Source organism: Carcharhinus amblyrhynchos, chromosome 9 (genome assembly GCF_965287045.1).
Source record: "Carcharhinus amblyrhynchos chromosome 9, sCarAmb.v2.hapA, whole genome shotgun sequence".
NCBI classification, from domain to species: Eukaryota; Metazoa; Chordata; class Chondrichthyes; order Carcharhiniformes; family Carcharhinidae; genus Carcharhinus; species Carcharhinus amblyrhynchos.
The window spans coordinates 106,601,656-106,621,285 of NC_137332.1; the positions used below are offsets into that span (position 1 = coordinate 106,601,656).

At 42.5% G+C, this 19,630-nt stretch overlaps 2 protein-coding genes across 2 annotated transcripts in view; one reads left to right on the plus strand and one right to left on the minus strand.

The window, feature by feature from the left end:
* LOC145348164 (RNA-binding protein 4B-like) overlaps nt 1-19,630 on the plus strand; it is a 110,710-nt gene that overhangs the window by 83,592 nt on the left and 7,488 nt on the right. The window contains exon 3 of the transcript XR_013887914.1: nt 6,385-6,520. The gene's annotated coding sequence lies outside the window, so the exon portion shown is untranslated. The remainder of the gene's footprint in view (nt 1-6,384; nt 6,521-19,630) is intronic.
* The window catches only part of LOC145348165 (SLAM family member 9-like), a 47,147-nt gene continuing 43,840 nt past the window's right edge, over nt 16,324-19,630 (minus strand). The window contains exon 6 of the mRNA XM_080196358.1: nt 16,324-17,678. Coding sequence (XP_080052484.1) covers nt 17,523-17,678 — 156 coding nt within the window. The 3' untranslated portion in view covers nt 16,324-17,522. The remainder of the gene's footprint in view (nt 17,679-19,630) is intronic.

Below are 19,630 nucleotides of genomic sequence, written 5' to 3' on the forward strand. Positions count from 1 at the left end.
AATAGTAATCCCTCCTACTATTACTCCTGCCAAACTGGATAATCTCACACTTGCTAACATTGTACTCCATCTGCCAGGTCCTCGCCCACTCGCTTAGCCTATCTAGATCCCTCTGCAGACTTTCCACACCCCCCGCACAATTTGCTTTTCCACTTATCTTCGTGTCATTAGCAAATTTCGATACCCTACACTCAGCCCCCTCCTCCAGATCATCTATATAAATGGTAAATAGTTGATCACCTCGTAACCTTCTTCTCGCCAATGAAAATAACTTCAAGTCCCTCAGCCTTTCCTCAGAAGACCTTCCCACCATACCAGGCAACATCCTGGTAAACCTCCTCTGCACCCTTTCCAATGCCTCCACATCTTTCTTATAATGCGGCGACCAGAACTGTACGCAATACTCCAAGTGCGGCTGCACCAGAGTTTTGTACAGTTAAAGAACATAAGAACATAAGAAATAGGAGCAGGAGTAGGCCATCTAGCCCTTCGAGCCTGCCCCGCCATTCAATAAGATCATGGCTGATCTGTCGTGGCTCAGTTCCACATTCCCGCCCTCTCCCCATAACCCTTAATCCCCTTGCTTATCAAAAACCCATCAACCCGCGTCTTAAAAATATTTAGCGAGGCAGCCTCCACCACTTCAACGGGCAGAGAATTCCAGAGATTCACCACCCTTTGAGTGAAGAAGTTCCTCCTCAACTCCGTTCTAAACCGCCCCCCCCCTTTATCTTGAGGCTGTGCCCCCTAGTCCTACTGTCCTTTCTGAGCGGGAAGAGTCTCTCCACCTCTATCCTATCCATCCCATTCATCATCTTATACGTCTCAATGAGATCTCCCCTCATTCTTCTAAACTCTAACGAGTACAACTTTCCATTGCTAACACCCGGCAAATTATTCATGTCCTCCTCCGTGAAGACCGAAACAAAAAAGTTATTCAAGACCTCAGCCATTTCCCCGTCCCCTACCACTAAGTCCCCCCTCTCATCCTCTAAGGGTCCAACGTTCACCCTAGCCAGCCTGTTCCTTTTTATATATTTATAAAAACTCTTGCTATCCTTTTTTGTAACATGACCTCACGGCTCCGAAATTCAATCCCTCTACCAACAAAAGCTAACACACCGTATGCCTTCTTAACAACCTTATCAACCTGGGTGCCAACTTTCAGGGAGCTATGCACATGTACCCCGAGATCTCTCTGCTCGTTAACACTACTAAGAGTCCTTCCATTAGCTCTATATTCTGTATTCCTGTTATTCTTAACCAAAGTGAATCACCTCACACCTTTCCGTATTAAACTCCATCTGCCACCTCTCGGCCTAGTTCTGCAGCTTATCTATGTCCCTCTGCAAACTGTAACATTCATCCTCACTGTCTACAACAAGTTCTGCCATTTACTGTATATTTCCTATCGTTATTAGGCCTTCCAAAATGCATTACCTCACATTTGTCCGGATTAAACGCCATCTGCCATTCTCCGCCCAACTCTCCAATCGATCTATACTCTGCTGTATCCTCCGATGGTCCTTATTGCTGTCCACAAATCCACCAACCTTTGTGTCACCCGCAAACTTACGAATCAAACAAGTTACATTTTTCTCCAAACCATTTTTATATTACAAACAACAAACTGCACTGATCCCTGAGGAATGTCACTTGTCACAGCCCTCCATTCAGAAATGCAACCTTCCACTGCTACCCTTTGTCTTCTTTGACCGAGCCAGTTTTGTATCCACCTTGCCAGCTCACCTCTGATACTGTGTGACTTCATCTTCTGCACCAGTCTGCCATGAAGGACCTTGTCAAAGGCCTTACTGAAGTCCACGTAGACAACATCCACTGCGTTACCCACATCAATCATCTTCGTCACTTCCTCTTAAAACTTGATCAAGTTAGTGAGACATGACCTCCCCTTCACAAAACCATGTTGCCTCTTGCTAATACGTCCACTTATTTCCAAGTGGGAGTAAACCCTATCCAATAATTTCTCTACCACTAACATCAGGCTCACCGCCTGTAATTACCTGGATTATTCTTGCTACCCTTATTCTCCAGTCCTCTCAGCCTAACCTGTAGCCAGTGAGGATACAAAAATTTCTCTCAAGGCCCCAGCAATTTCTTCCTTTGCCTCTTTCAGTATGGGGTGTGATGACCTAAGAGGTCATTTATGATTATACAGTATGTGGGCAAGTCAAGAAGTTCAAAACCTGTCCGCATTATTTAAATTGCAATTCAGAAGTCAATCCAGTGAATTGCTGTAATATGTTCAAAAGTCTCCAGCATATGAATCGTGACAGTTGAGATCTTGTTTTTTATGGGTAAACTTCTTTGGGTGGGTTTTAAAACTGGAGCTAAGACCACAGTCTCATATTTACAGTTAACACCTCATTGACCAGAGTGATTACTCATCTGAATAAGCAGAGGAACTCTTTGGATATTGTTCATCAGGGGCACTCTCCTCTGATACAGAGGATTCTTTTGATTATTTTCCTGTCCTTTACCGAGGGATAAAAAGAGACAAATGGTAATTGTGACCTCAATTGAGGACACATTCTCTTGTGAAGAGGAGAGAAGGATTAGGAGGACAAGAAGGATGAGAGGAAGGAAGGAATGCAGGGAGGCTCATGATGCTGATGTTTTTCAGAAAGGGGATAGAGCAGCATCAGATCCTGAGGTTCACTGGGAACCCAGCAAACTTCAGCAGGGGTGCAGACAATCTTCTGATGCCCCAAGAGTATATAAGCAGAGATTTAGCTTCCTAAAGCAACTGAGACTCAGGACAGAAGACAACTTAGACTTTCAAGAAGCACTGTGAGATCACAATGTGGCGCTCGCAAGGGAAGACCTCAATTCAGCTGCGCTTGAGTCTACCTGTTGCCTGTCAAATTGAGGCAACAGTGGCCTTTCTCTCCTTTGTAACAGGCTGAAGTAAGGCAGCCTGTGGAGATCTCAGTGGGATAACATAACACACTGAACCTTTGCATCAAAGTATTCATGTTCACAAATAAAGTGTTCCAGAAGGCTGGAAAATATATTTCATCCGTGTATGATGACCAAAGCCATATGGATAGAGATTGAGACTTTGCGGTGATTGCAGGTTTTTCCCAGCCATTGATGTAGCTATCAAGTCTCCTTCTGGACAATCATGGAACTTCATGAACAGAATGGGCTTCCATTCGATAAATGTGCAACTGGTGTGTGTGACCATAATTCCAAATCATGTAGGCATGTGCTAGGTACCTGGGCAGCAGTCACAAATCATATGTCCTGACAAACTCACAGATTCCAAACCTTTTTACCAGCCTGGATTTCTTTTAGATGTGGCTACCAGGTGATAAGAACTATCCTCTGAAAAGATGCCATTTGTGAAAATGCCCTGACTTGACTTAAGAGCCAAACCAGCACCAGAGCCATAATGGAACAGACTATTGTTCTCCTCAAGATGTGATTCTGATGCCGGAGGTACAATAAAGTGTGTGCCCCTGACGTTTATGATTTGCTATGCATTCTGTAACATTGTCATGCAAAGGGAGATGCCCTGGGGAATGATGACACGATGTGGAGATGTCGGCGTTGGACTGGGATAAGCACATTAAGAAGTCTCACAACACCAGGTTAAAGTCCAACAGGTTTATTTGGTAGCAAAAGCCCAACGAGTGCTCTGAAAGTTAGTGGCTTTTGCTACTGAATGATGACACCAGACAGAGGCCAGTTCTTCAACAAGAAGAGTGATGGCGAGCTCATGGATCCCCATGATGCTCCTACAGATACCCCTGGCCATGATCAAATGGATGGCCATTGCACCAGAGATGCTTAATTGACAGCAATGATCGTTTGATTGGGTGTGCATCTCTCTATTCAACAAGAGACGGAGACAGAAAACAGTAAACTTCAGTCCAATTACCATGATGTCTGTCACGTGGAAGGTCATAGTATTTTACAGCCCTTCAGTCTAACATATCGAATAGCTCATTAGGAGGTTATATCTGGACACTTAGAAGAATGCAAGATAGCTGGGAAGAGTCAGCAAGATTTTTTTTGAAATCATGTTCAACCAATTGATTAGAGTGTTTTTGAAGGAGTAACATGCTATGGAAGACAGGGAGCCTGTAGAAATGCTGCACTTGGATTTTCAGAAGGCATTTGATAAAGCACTACTTGAAAGGTTATTGTGGAAAATAAGTGCTCATGCTACAAGAGGTAACATATTAGCATGAATAGAAGATTGGCTGTCTTACAAAAAGCAGGCTATGAATAAATGGCTCTTTTTTTGATTGACAGGATGTGCTGAGTGGAGTTCAGCAGGGGTCTGTGCTGCAGCCTCATCTTATAACAACTTATCTCAATTACTTAGATGAGGGGTCTGAAGACAATGTGGCTAAATCTGCAGATGACACAAAGATTGGTGGGAAAGTATATTGTTTGATTTGATTTATTATTGTCACATGTATTAGAATACAGTGAAAAGTATGCCGTATATAGAAAAGGAAAGGAGAATGTGCAGCATGTAGTATTACAGTCATAGCTAGAGAAAAATCAACTTAATATCAGATAGGTCCGTTCAAAAGTCTGATGGCAGCAGGGAAGAAGCTGTTCTTGAGTCGGTTGGTACATAACTTCAGACCTTTTGCATCGTTATCTCGACAGAAGAAGGTGGAAGAGAGTGTGTCTGGGGTGCATGAGGTCCTTCATTATGTTGGCTACTTTTCCGAGGCAGCAGGAAGTGTAGACAGTTTCATGGTTGGGAGGCTGGTTTGCATGATGCACTGGGCTTCATTCACAACCCTTCGTAGTTTTTTACGGTCTTGGACAGAGCAGGAGCCACACCAAGCTGTGATACCAACTGGCAAGTATGCTTTCTATGGTGCATCCATAGAAGCTGGTGAGAGCCAAAGGGGAAGACGTAAGGACATTGACCGACAGGTTGAGTGACTGGGCAAAATCTAGCAGGTGGAGTATGATGTGGGAAAATATTGGGAAGACAGAAAGCATTGTTTTTGGCTCCCACCACAAAATTTGCTGCATATCCACTGACATCATGCCTCTCCCTGTCAGCTGTCTGAGCTGTCTGGCCACAGCTTGGTGATTTATTTGATCCTATATCTTCATGATAACCAAATTAACCAATTACAATTTCTGTAATATAGGTGGAATCTTATGGTCCCACCCACCTCTGGGATCATCTGGTCCCACCAAAAGTCAGTGGACGGTTGGCTGGCTTGCTGCATCCCCTGCTGCAGATCCCATCTCGATGATGATTGGCAAATCCCAGCCATATTATGACTCCTGCCTCGGCTCAACTGCTGCTAAAAGCCTCATTCGTGCCTTTGCTTTCAATAGATTTGACTTCTGTTTCACTCCTGTCGGTGTGCGGCTACTACCTTAAAATTCCCATCCTTGTTTTGAAAGCACTTCATGGCCTCGTCCCTCTCTACCTCTGTAACCTCCTCCAGCCCTACAACTCTTTCTGATATCTCCAATGTATCACTAAATTTATTATTAGTATTTTGCATTCACTTGCTTAGGTCTTCAGTCTGTAATTTCCTCCCTAAACTACTCTGTCTGACTTTTGCTGAATGTGGCCCATGCCAGCTATAAAGACTTTTGGACATAACAAATTTGTCATAGAAAGTGAGTTTTTCAACTTTTTATTAATATGCTTCCAATATTTTTGTTTTTATTTCTCCATTAGACCTGCTCTGTCACATACAGGGTCCAATGTTCAACGTACTTAAGGTGAATTCGACAGCAGCAATACTTGGTCCAATTATTTTCACTTGCGTGCATTGGTTCATTTCAACACTGACAGGCATAAACCACAGTGACCATCGAAGCTCTGTGCAGGCCAGGGTGTGTTGATGCTTTTCATAGTTCAAATATTATTTAGGATATTTTTCATCCTTAACGTTAGCGAAGTCACATCAAGGCTTCCATTCATTTCATCATATTTGATGACGGGTTAAGATTTTTCACCTTGCTGCCGAATGCTAGTGCTCAGCTAACATAGAATGCCGGGTAAAACTCCCCTTGTGGTGTTCTCTCAGCTACCTGGAAACTTATAATTCCGGCACTTGATGCAAAATTGGAAGTGATCCAAACCACAGTAATTCTCATATTTTTTCACTCAACTTCCCCACATCAAGTTCAGATAGCATGAGTTAGATGCAACCTACAATACTTCTGACAAATACTAAGCTCGATCCATGTTCAGCTTGTCAGTTTTCCTTCCCTCTAGACTCCAGAAATGGAGTTTGCCAGCTTTATTAGTCAGATGACAGACTGTTGAATCAATGAGATCAAGGTTCAGTTTAATTTAAATGTGTAATGTCTCTGTGAAATTATTAAGTTCTGTGTTAAGCTCTCCCTGTTTTTAATCGTTCTTAGGATATGGACGTTACTGTCAAGACCAGCAGGACCAACGTTCATTGTCCAGCCCTAGTTTCTCTTAAACGACCTAATCGGCCATTTCAGAAATCAGTTAAGAGTCAACCTCATTGGAGACAGATTTGGATCAGACAGAGTAAGTATGGCAGATTTTCATCCACAAAAAGCATTAGAAAATCACCAGTTAGGTTTGTATGACAGAAAGTTTCATGGTCATTTTACTGTTAGCAGCTTTATATTTTTGCCTTTTAGAGAACTGAATTCATGGGGCAAGTTGAATTTGAGTTCTCTGAATTGTTCCAAGAATGTAACTCTATCTAAATGGATAAAAAAATTGGCTTCTTGCCAGAAGCCAGAGGGTGGCTGCAGAGAGTTGCTCTTTAAACTGAAGGCCTGTGACCAGCGGTGTGCCTCAGGGATCAATGTTGGGCTCACTTTTATTTGTCATTTATATTAATGATTTGGATGATAATATAGGAGGCATGGTTAGTAAGTTTGCAGATAACACCAAGATTGGGAGCATAGTGGACAGTGAAGAAAGTTATCTCTGCAACGGGATCTTGATCAATTGGGCTGACGAATGGCGATGGAGTTTCATTTAGATAAATTCGAGGTGATGCATTTTAGTAGATTGAACCAGGGCAGGACTTACTCAATTAATGGTAGGGCATTGGGGAGAGTTACAGAACAAAGCAGTCTCGAGGTAACATGTTCATAGCTCCTTGAAAGTGGAGTCACAGGTAGACAGAGTGGTGAAGAGGGCATTCGGCATGCTTGGTTTTATCGGTCAGAACATTGAATAAAGCAGTTAGAACATCTAGTTGAAGTTGTACAAGACATTGACAAGGCCACACGTAGAATACTGTGTGCAATTCTGGTCACCCTATAATAGAAAGGATATTATTAAACTAGAAAGTGCAGAAGAGATTTACTCGGATGCTACCGGGACTTGATGGATTGAGTTATAACGAGAGGCTGAATAGATTGGGACTTTTTTCTCTGAAGCATAGGAGGCTGAGGGGTGACCTTTAAAGATGCCTATAAAATAATGAGGGGCTTAGACAAGATAGGTAGTCAATATCTTTTCCCAAAGGTAGGGGAGTCTAAAACTAGAGGGCATAGGTTTAAGGTGAGAGGGGAGAGCTACAAAAGTGTCCAGAGAGGCAATTTTTTCACACAGAGGGCTGAGTGTCTGGAACAAGCTGCCAGAGGTAGTAGGAGAGGTGAGTACACTTTTGTCTTTTAAAAAGCATTTAGACAGTTACATGGGTATGATGGGTATAGAGGAATATGGGCCAAATAAGGACAATTGGGATTAGCTTAGGGGTTTTAAAAAAAAGGTGGCATGGACAAGTTGGGCTGAAGGGCCTGTTTCCATGCTGTGAACTTCTATGACTCTATGACTAAATCACCATTTCCCCATCCAATGTCATCACCAGTGTTTTTTTGTGAACTTCTGTTTGAAGAGTGTTAAAACAGAAAGTCTGAAAAGTATTGGCTGAGATTCGACGTTTGCTAATGTTGACAACTTCTGTGTACTGTTGATTACAAAATAAAAGGGAGATTTTCGGGATCCACCGAGCAAAGAACAAAGAAAATTATAGCACAGGCACAGGCCCTTCAGCCCTCCAAGCCTGCACCAACCATGCTGCCCGACGTAACTAAAAACCCCCTACCTTTTCGGGGACCGTATCCCTGTATCCTATTTGTGTACTTGTCAAGACGCCCCTTAAAAGTCACTACCTTATCCGCTTCCACTATCTCCCCTGGCAACGAGCTCCAGGCACCCACTACTACTCTGTGTAAAACATCTGCCTTGTACATCTCCTTTAAACCTTGCCTCTTGCACCTTAAACCTATGGCCCTAGTAATTGACTCTTTTACCCTGGGGAAAGGCTTCTGACTATCCAGTCTGTCCATGCCTCTCATAATCTTGTAGACTTCTATCAGTTTTCCCTCAACCGCCATTGCTCCAGTGAGAACAAACCAAGTTTCTCCAACCTCTCCTCATAGCTAATGCCCTCCATACCAGGCAACATACTGGCAAATCTTCTCTGTACCCTCTCCAAAACCTCCACATCCTTTTGGTGTGGCGACCAGAATTGAACACTATATTCCAAGTGTGGTCTAACTATGGTTCTATAAAGCTGCAAACATGACTTGCTGATTTTTAAACTCAGTACCTTGGCCGATGAAGGCAAGCATGCCGTATGCCTTCTTGACTACCTTCTCCACCTGCATTGCCACTTTCAGTGACCTGTGTATCTGAACACCCAGATCCCTTTTCCCATCAATATTCTTAAGCTTTCTGCCATTTACTATATATTTCCTATCTATTAGACCTTCCAAAATGCATTACCTCACATTTGTCCAGATTAAACTCCATCTGCCATCTCTCTGCCCAAGTCTCCAACTGATCTTTATCCTGTTGTATCCTCTGATGGTCCTCATCGCTATCCGCAAATCCACCAACCTTCATATTGTCCGCAAACTTATTAATCAATCCAGTTACATTTTCCTCCCAATCATTTATATATATTACAAACAGCAAATGTCCCAGCACTGAACCCTGAGGAACACCACTTGTCACAGTCCTCCATTCAGAAATGCACCCTTCCACTGCTACCCTCTGTCCTGTCTGACTGAGCCAGTTTTATATCCACCTTGCCAGCTCACCTCCTGATCCCATGCGACTTCACCTTCTGCACCAGTCTGCCATGAGGGACCCTGTCAAAGGCCTTACTGAAGTCCATGTAGACAACATCCACTGCCCTATCGTCATCAGTCAGCTTCATCACTTGATCAAGTTCACGAGACACAACTCCCCTTCACAAAACCACATTGACTCTCACTAATACATCCACTTATTTCCAAGTGGCAATAAATCCTGGCTTAACGAATCCTCTCCAATAATTTCTCTTCCACTGATGTAAGGCTCACGGGCCTATAATTACTTGGATTATTCTTGTTACCCTTCTTAAACAAATAACAACAAAGGCTTTTCTCCAATCCTCTGGGACCTCCCCTGTAGCCAGTGAGGATACAAAGATCTCTCTCACTGGAAAGCATCTAACTATTGTTTGTAAATGTTTTCCATTATTTGCATTGAATTGTTTTCTGGAATGATGCTTCAGGGGATGAAGAGTGAGAGGGAAATGTTTGAGTCCTTCAGAATTGTATTAGCATAGTGAATGCAAACAACAATGCAATTTGGAAGCCCTGGGAATGTGTTCTGCACAGGTAGCTGCTGCTGGCTCAATCCATAAAGTTCCCCATTTTCAGAAAGCTGCATGGTCAGGTGCTCTTTGCATTGACCAGAATCAGCTGAACAGCCGCTATCTCGAAGGCCCACAGTTAGAAGGCTTGGTTCCCATTGCCATGAAAGTACATTGTATAACTTTGTATATCATTCAGGAAAGAACAGGTGTTCATCTGAAGATAGAGCACTAGCATTTCTTAAAGGGCCGGATACAGAACTTGCTTTCTTTCATGCTCGTTCGTGGAATATGGGCGTCACTTGCTACGCCAGCATTTGTTGTCCATTCCCAAATAACAGTTGAAAAGGTGGCAATGAGCTGCTTTCTGGAACTGCTGCAATCCATATATTTATGAACACACAAGATGCTATTACAGTAAGAAGTCTCACAAAATCAGGTTAAAGTCCAACAGGTTTATTTGATAGAACCAGCTTTTGGAGCTTTGCTCCTTCACCTGGTGAGTCAGACTCACCAGATGAAGGAGCAGCACTCTGAAAGCTTGTGCTGCAAGATCAACCTGTTGGACTTAAACCTGTTGCTGTGAGACTTCTTACTGTGCCCACCCCAGTCCAATGCCATCATCTCCACATCAAGGTGTTGTTAGAGAGTTCCAGGATTTAGCAATAGGATTTAGTTCCGGGTCAGGATAGTGTGACTTGGAGGGGAAATTACAGATGGTTGTGTTCCCCACGCTGCCCTAGTCCTCAGTGGTAGAAGCCAAGAGTTTGGATCTACTGTCAAAGTAGCCTCGGTTCCTTGACAAAGTGCATTTTTGTACACACAATTGCCACTTTGATTGGAGTGACTGTTTATTGTGGTGTATGGGGTACCAAACAAATGGGTTGCTTTCTCATATATGATTTCAAGCCTGTTGAGTATTGTTGGAGCTGCACTGACCCAGGCAAGTGAAGATTATTCCACCACACTCCTCAATTGTGTCGAATTCTGAGCTGCTCACTGCTCTTACAAGCATCTGTCTGGTCAAGTTCAATTTATGGTCAATGTTAACCTGCAGAATGTTGATAATGCACTGCAGGTATTCTATGAATGTTGTAAAAGCAAATCCTTTGGATACTGGAAATCTTAAACAAAAACAGAAAATGCTGAAAAATGTCAGCATCTCTGTAGACAGAAATAGTTAATGTTTCCACTCTATCTGACCATTCTTCACAGTCCTCAAATATTCTAAAGTAGCCTTGAGTAAGCATAGCAAGGGAGGATGGAAAAAATAGTTTAGAAGACCACCTCAAAGTGAAATATCTGCACCTGTGCTCTCAAATTATACAGTATGATTTTATAAATATAGACATTTTGACTACTAAAGAACCATAATAACATCAGAATTGCAAAGTTAGAAACCAGTCTTTTTTTCAAACAGCGCCTTACATATTTGGCTGCACAGCTAGAGGCTTCAGTCTACAGATTATGGTAGTTTCTCATTGATTGGTAAACCAAAAGATTGCAATTTTCTATTATTTCTTCCTACTCTGCAGTAAAACATTGCATTAACAGCTTGTCAGAGACTTTGAGCCTCAGCTCATAGGAGCTGTTCCAATGACAGACCATTGCCACCACTTATTGTTTATTCAGAGAAATTGGGTTTCAGTTTTGTCTGAGTTTAGTATTTGAATTAAAGTGATAAATGATTGCTGTAAGGAGAGGCAATTTAACTTTCTTTTTGGATAACAGATATCAGGTATATGTGCAAATGTGAAATGATTATTTTGGAAGTGTTGCTGGTTCATAAACTGTTACTCAGGGAACATCTATAACATACTTGAGATTCATTTTCATGGTTTGCCATCTTAATCACTCACAGTCAGTACTACTTGCATCACCGGTCACATGGTAGAAAAGTTCAGTTCTCGCATTACATCTCTAAATGGTATTACAGTTTTTAAAATGTTTAGAAATGTTTTTGTGGTTGAAGTCTGATTGAGTGCTATTTCAGGCTGGTACCAAGTTAGCCATTTTCTGAGTATTATTTCCTATATTAGGATGAATAGAAAGAGTAAAAAAATCACGCTTAATAGTATGTATCTTTTTCAGCATTTTCTGATGTGAAGTCACTGAGAATGACAAACACTTGAAACACTCTAGATAGTCAGGCAATGAAGGATAGCGTTGGAATCTAGTCTTCACATATTCATCAGCTTTTATTTACAGAGACACACATTACAAACCACCCATTGAATGAGTAATGTTCGCATATCCACAATTTCTTCTCCCTCTCAATTCTTTCCCTGGGGAAACGGCAGCCATGTCAGAGTAGAGGTTGGAATGGTTTCAGCTGAACTAGGGCCTGAATGCAGGGATTGATCTACAAGTGTCCAAATCACTGAGTTCAGAACATAAGATCATAAGAAATAGAAGCAGGAGTAGGCCAACTAGCCCTTCGAGCCTGCCCCGCCATTCAATAAGATCATGGCTGATCTGTCGTGGCTCAGTTCCACATTCCCGCCCTCGCCCAATAACCCTTAATCCCCTCTCTCATCAAAAACCCATCAACCCGCGTCTTAAAAATATTTAGCGAGGCAGCCTCCACCACTTCCAACGGGCAGAGAATTCCAGAGATTCACCACCCTTTGAGTGAAGAAGTTCCTCCTCAACTCCGTTCTAAACCGCCCACCCTTGATCTTGAGGCTATGCCCCCTAGTCCTACTATCTTTTCTGAGCGGGAAGAGTCTCTCCACCTCTATCCTATCCATCCCATTCATCATCTTATACGTCTCAATGAGATCTCCCCTCATTCTTCTAAACTCTAACGAGTACAAGCCTAATCTATTCAGCCTCTCCTCATAGCTCAACCCCCTCAACTCCGGCATCAGCCTAGTAAACCTCCTCTGCACTCCCTCCAAGGCTAAAATATCCTTGCGTAAGTACAGCGCCCAAAACTGCACACAGTATTCCAGCTGCGGCCTCACCAATGCCCTATACAGCCGCAGCAAGACCTCCCTACTTTTATATTCAATCCCCCTCGCGATGAAGGCCAGCATCCCATTCGCTTTCCTGACCACCTGCTGCACCTGCAAGCTGGGTTTTTGCGACTCATGCACAAGGACCCCGAGGTCCCTCTGCACCGTCGCCTGCTGCAGTTTTTTTCCATGTAAGTAATAATCCTTCCTACCATTATATCTACCAAAGTGGACCACCTCACACTTACCAACATTAAATTCCATTTGCCATTTCCTGGCCCATTCGCCCAGCCTATCTAGATCCTTCTGTAGACTCTCCCCACCCTCCGCACAATTTGCCTTTCCACCAATTTTGGTGTCATCAGCAAATTTCGACACCCTACACTCGGTTCCCTCCTCCAGATCATCTATATAAATGGTAAATAGCTGAGGCCCCAGCACTGACCCCTGGGGCACTCCACTAGTCACCATCCGCCAATCCGAATAGCACCCATTGACCCCCACTCTCTGCCTCCTATTTGACAACCAGTCCTCTATCCACGCTAACACCCTACACCCAACTCCATGCCCCCTGACCTTCTGTAATAACCTCTCGTGAGGTACCTTGTCAAACGCCTTCTGAAAATCCAGAAAGACCACATCCACCGGCTCTCCTCTATCCACCGCCCTAGACACATCCTCATAGAACTCCAGTAAATTTGTCAGACACGACTTCCCTTTAAGGAAACCGTGCTGCGTCTGCTCTATCAAGCAGTTCCCTTCAAGATGCCTTGCTATTTCCTCCTTGATGACGGATTCTAACATTTTACCTACAATAGACGTTAAACTAACAGGCCTATAATTCCCCGCCTTTTGCCTGGCACCCTTCTTAAACAACGGCGTAACATTAGCCGTTTTCCAATCTTCCGGCACTTCCCCGGAATCCAGCACCGTCTGGAAAATAACCTGGCTCTAATTAATATTAAATTATGTTTTATGCAGAAGTTTCTTCCCCTTTTATATTCAGTTACTGCACCACAGTTTGCTGCAGAGTAACTACTGAAACCAGACTTGTCCAATATATAGCCACTGAGCCGGATGCAGCTAGTGAAGCCCCTTGATGCAGTTTCCAGAGCCAGTTTTCAAAATTCCTGTCAAAGACGTGAGTTTCAATAGAAAATTCTGCTCCTCCAATCCCAGGCTGATTCTCTTCTACGTTTCCTGCTGATAGATTCACTAATCAGCCTATTAGCAATGGTTGAGGAGAGAAGCCGCCTTTGATTGGAGGAGCAGCGAATATCGGCATCAGTGAGTATGCTGAGGTCTGTGATGCTGAGGGAAGCAAAGATATGGAGGGGCTGGAGCTTGGGCAGCCAGGAAATGGTGGGGCTGGAGCCAAGAGAACCAAACAACAACTGGCTGGATCACAGGGGGCTAGGTACTTTGAGCACAGGGAGATTGTAGTTTTGGTGGCGCCGAGTGGGCAAGATGCATTGGCCTCAGAAAGATGAGGTTTTACATAAGAACATAAGAAATAGGAGCAGGAGTAGGCCGGACCTGGGGAGGAGACAGTGCCATGGTGTGTTTTTAGAGAGAATGACTGTGTGTGTCTAGGAGTGAGAAACTGAGTGTGCGTGGGAGGACAAGATTGACTTGCATGTGTGCGAATGAGACAGGTCCTGTGTGCGGGAGTGAGAACGAATGACTGTGTGTGTGTTTTAAGGGGAGTGCAAGAGAGTGACCGAGTGAGTGGGGTAAATGCAAGAGACTGAGTGGGGGTGGGGTTGAGTGCAGGAGAGTGAGCAGTTGTGCGGGGTGAGTTCGAATGACTGAGCAAGTGTGTGGAAGTGAGTGCGAAAGACTGAGTGAGCGGGGACGCATGTGAGAGACTGAGTGGGGGTGAATGTAAGAGAATGAATAAATGTGAGAGACTGTCTGGACCCAGCCTCAGGTTTCTCACTTCTACCACCACATACTAATGCATACCCATTGTCTCACTCACACTGCCCACTGATATGCACTGACCTTTTCACATTCTGGTTATTTTATTACTTGCTGTTTTGTATCCCAGCAATTTATTGCTATGATATTGCTGTACCATTGCTGAGCAAGTATTTATTTCCTTACAACCTCAACTTTCTTTTGAAATTCAGTTTATTATTATGTCATACTTTATCTTTCTGAAATCTGCTCATCAGCCCTTTACATATGAAAAATATGCAAATGTGGCACCCTGACAAAAGTGCTGCCATTACATGGCTGGAACCTATTCAATTGAGTCCGATTCAAAAGCACGTTCCCCATTCATGACTTGGCCACGTGTGTGATTTCGAGGAACATTATCCCTGCAAATGGCGAACCTTCACTTAAATATAATTAGACATCTACCTAATATACAGTGCCTCGCTAATAAACATCTATTACTTCACTTCAGATATTTGCACATTCTTCCCGATGTGGAATTTGCACATTCTCCTGAGTCTGCATGAGTTTCCTCCAGGTGCTCCGGTTTCCTCCAGATTCAATAGAAGAGCTGGTTAGTGTCAGGGGACTAGCTAGGGTAAATGCATGGGATTATGGGGATAGGGCCGGGATGAACATAAGAAATAGGAGCAGGAGTAGGCCATCTAGCCCTTCGAGCCTGCCCTGCCATTCAATAAGATCATGGCTGATCTGTTGTGGCTCAGTTCCACATTCCCGCCCTCTCCCCATAACCCTTAATCCCCTCGCTTATCAAAAACCCATCAACCCGCGTCTTAAAAATATTTAGCGAGATAGTATTGTAGTCAGTGCTGACTCGATGGGCCAAACGGCCGCCTCCTGCACTGTAGGATTCTATATAAACTGCCACTTGCAAAATCTGAAACCCATTGGTCTCACATATCATGTACAAAGAATAAGACATCTTTGAGCACTCATGCTGGAATTCTCCTTATTTCCATTTCCATTTCATCAGGTTTCCACGTGGAAATATATACACCATCAGGGCTCAACACTACCTTTAAAAATATTTTAAACTAAAATCAATTTTGTATGTTTATTTCAGAGATACGAGGATATAGCTGCCATTTAAATCATGGAAAGTGCATTCTTATGAATATTTCTTTGCTTCTGTCATGGATGAAGTCACAGGGTTTCAGTTTTTATGAAAAAAACCCCATGTTCTGAAATTACATTTCAAGGCAGAATGGGCCAACTCCACAGTTACATTCCATCCGCTGTCTTTCATGATCCTGAAAGTCTGTTTCAGAACAGAGTTTTGTTTCACTGTTACACAGAATTATTACCTTTATAAATTATCTCAGCGTTCTGTGGTTATCCAGTACTGCACGTGATCACGATCATTGAACCAAAGAAAATTGGCACCTCAGTGCATCCTTTGTTGAAATCTGTTGGGACCTTAGAGCTTTTGCAGAGTACCCTAGGGTATAACCAGCCAGAGACTTGGAGGGTCAATTGCAGCTCAGGCTTGACCAATGATCTATAAAAGTTTGCTTATAATTTGCTTGTAGAAGTGTATACTCACACATTAGTTTACCTTCCTGGGTAGATGTAATCAAATCCCATGGCACTATTTCAAAAGAGAGCAGGCTTTATGTTTACCCCTCAAACAACTTAACATTTATCATTAAAGTAGCTCACTGTTGCTGCATGCAGCTTGGCTGTGGCATTCCCTACTGTATAATAGTACTCTTCCCTATTACTTTGTTGGCTGTTAAACCAGAGCCGTTGGCTACACTGGCTTAATGCAGTGTGAGATGTTACTCATCTCTACACATCATGTTCAGTCTTCTAACAGTGATTAATTAATTTCAGCCTAATAGAGATAGGAGTTTTGTAATTATGTTGGGTTCTTCCAAATTGGGGAGGGAAATGCCAGTAAATAACCCTTTTGGTGATTAGTGTGCACTGATAAAAGTGTATCTGTGTGAAAGCTAATGTTTAATGAAATATTAAAACTTCCTTCTCCCTCCATGGGGAATTCAGGAGAAATGGGATAAAATATATAAGAACAAAACTGAGGGCTACTTCGAAAAGACATGACTGACCTAAAAGCACACCCATTTTGGGCATTAATACTCTGAAATTGAGGCAATACTAATTCAAAAAGTTGGGACTCACTTTTGGCCAACAATTTGGGATGGGATGAGGTGGGAATAAAATTAAAACTAGTTTAAGGCACCATAATTCAGTTTTTCATATTTTTTGCAATAACTTTAACATATGCTTAATGGCACACCACAATTTTGCAACAGAATAAGTCTTTTTTGTTGAACATGCAGCTGTTTCTGTCAATTTTCAAATGGAACAGTAGCTGACAATGGGAATACATTCAAACTGCAAAGAGCAAGAATGTCCCTTTACACGGGCTAACTACAGGTTAGAGAAACATGTAATGCATCAGCTAGTTATGAAACGGAGTACTCCAGACTTTCTCCAGCCCGCAATCTGCCTTCTCCTCTCTCTCATTCTGATCAACAGGATGTGCAAATACTAAATGTGTTTCCATTTTCCTCTACTTGAACAATTTGGAAATAAATACAGGAAAGGAAGGAAATACACAGCAGTTTTCTGCTTGCACACAGCACTTAATTCCAGTTGTTTAATGAATTCTGGCTCCAGGCTGTTAAACCCATCACATGCTTATTTGCTTGGTCAACCAATATATCCATGAAGCGTCTTGCAATTACAATAAATTAACATATAATTATGTGAAGGGTGCTGTGCCTTTACCTATGTTTTCTTACTTTCATGGCCTCTTTGCTTTACTCCTCACTTTTTTCTAGCCTGATGGCCTTGCTGTGTATTTCCAACATTTTCTGTATGTATTTCCCTCATTGCATTCAGTCCCTTTAGAACCTCTTTTCTCTCACAAGCAAGCCAATTCAAGTCAGCTGTAAAAACTGGAGCATGGGAAGCAAGCGACCACTGTATCGTTGGGCAGTTCGAGCCCACTGTTTATCTTTCTTGTGACCGTGGGTAACCATCAGGCATTGGCACTTGCTTCTTGTCCTTTCTGCACTGGCATCATGGGCGTTGACACATCAGGATTGAATTTTATCTCATCATATATTGTGGTGAGTTGAACTCCTCGACTTTGCTGTCTTTCACTGGCATCCAATTGACATAAATGTCCCTGAGACTTGAAAGAAATAATATCTAGTGAAATATGTTTGACAGCAGAATTTGAACTTTTAATTATGTGATTCAAAATTACAGTACATCTTATAAAACTCATCAGGATCATTGATGAAATTGTTCTCTCAGAAGCTCAGCATAGGGGAGCTTGGTAATGTCAGGATCGTAGAGGGAGATTTCTTTTTATTCCATGGTAATGCAGGGGAATTTTGTACTGTGGCAAAACATAGAGGAAGCTCTGTGGTGTGGGGTGATTAGAACAAAGAAAATTACAGCACAGGAACATGCCCTTCGGCCCTCCAAGCCTGCACTGACCATGCTGCCCGACTTAAGTAAAACTCCCTACCCTTCCGGGGACCATATCCCTCTATTCCCACCCTATTCGTGTACTTGTCAAGACGCCCCTTAAAAATCACTACCGCATCTGCTTCCACTACTTCCTCCAGCAACGAGTTCCAGGCACCTAAAATCTGCCTCGTGAATCTTCTTTAAACCTTACCTCTCACAGCTTAAACCTATGCCCCCTATAACTGACTCTTCCACCTTGGGAAAAAGAGTCTGACTATCCAGGGTGAAAGGGAGTTTTGTTTTGCAGGGTGTGCAGACATAACACTGTATGCACACCTACATACAGGGACTATCCAGGGTGAAAAATTCAGAAGGAGTTTTGTTTTGCAGGGTGTGCAGACATAACGCTGTACAACAAAGTATTAATAAAGACAGCTTTGAAATGTCAGGTAAAATGTGGGTTTTGATTTTTCATCAACATGACATTTAATTTTAGGTTGGAAATATACTAACAGATTAAAGATAGAATGTACTAAAGACAGGAAATAACTATGAGGTCACTCAGATGTGTTTTAATCATGAAGTGGTTTTATAATTTCCAAGTAATGATTGCTCTCACCATCCCGTCCATTCTCTGGTCATATTTAAATCAGACCCAAGATATTTACTGTGAGATTACATGGTACTAACTTGCTGCTGATTCTGCTGCTAAGGGTAGACCATAATATGCTACTGAGCACATACCTACCCTGAAGCTGAAGGGACCAATTTTCAAGTGTGCTTTTGAATTCTTTCTAGTTTGCTTTCAAATGTATCTTCCTTCTCTTGTTAGTGGTTTCTCGCTCAAGTTAAAACCACAGAACTAAAAACAGAAGCATTCAGAGAGCAAGATCGAGAAAGGCAGACAGACAGAGAGATGACTAGGAAAGCCACAGGCAAGAGCTAACAGAAGTAGATGAAAAAATGAAGGTAAAAAATCATGAGGATAGTAACAGAATACAGATGAGAGACAGAAATACAGAAAAAAGAAATGAGAATAACAAACACAAGATGATTAAAGCAGAGAAAAATACAGAGGACAAAGAGGAAAAGCAACACAAAAGGGGGTGTAACAGATATCAGGAGAATAATAGAAAAGACAAAGGGAATTTTAGCCTAATGCCCCAGGGGAAATCCTCCAGAATCAGATAAAACATTTTTTTGCACTCTGCTCCATAACTGCACTGACTTCAACTATCTGCCAGCATTCTCTCAGATCCAGTGTGTTTCTCTACAGGTAAGTTAGGACAAGCCTGTAGAGAAAGGCACTGGATCAGAGGGATAATAAGAGTGACAGAAAGAGAGCCTCATATTGACCTCATTGGTCCAAAACCAAAGAATTGAGATGATGACCCATCAGACCTCACAGGTAAATGGATCTTATCTGAAATCCTCTTTCCTGGAACAACTAACCATTGAAAGAATAAGTAAAGACAAACAACTACATTTTGACTTTTCTTTTGTGAGCAACAAGACACATCTCGAATTACAGACATGATATAACTAAAGGGCTGAACAGGCTTGATGGGCTGAATGGCTCAGACCTGTTCTGCTGTTCATTCAGTCCTTGACTGTTACAACTCAGGTACAGGGCTAATACAGCAGATCTTGCAAACAGTATTTAAATCT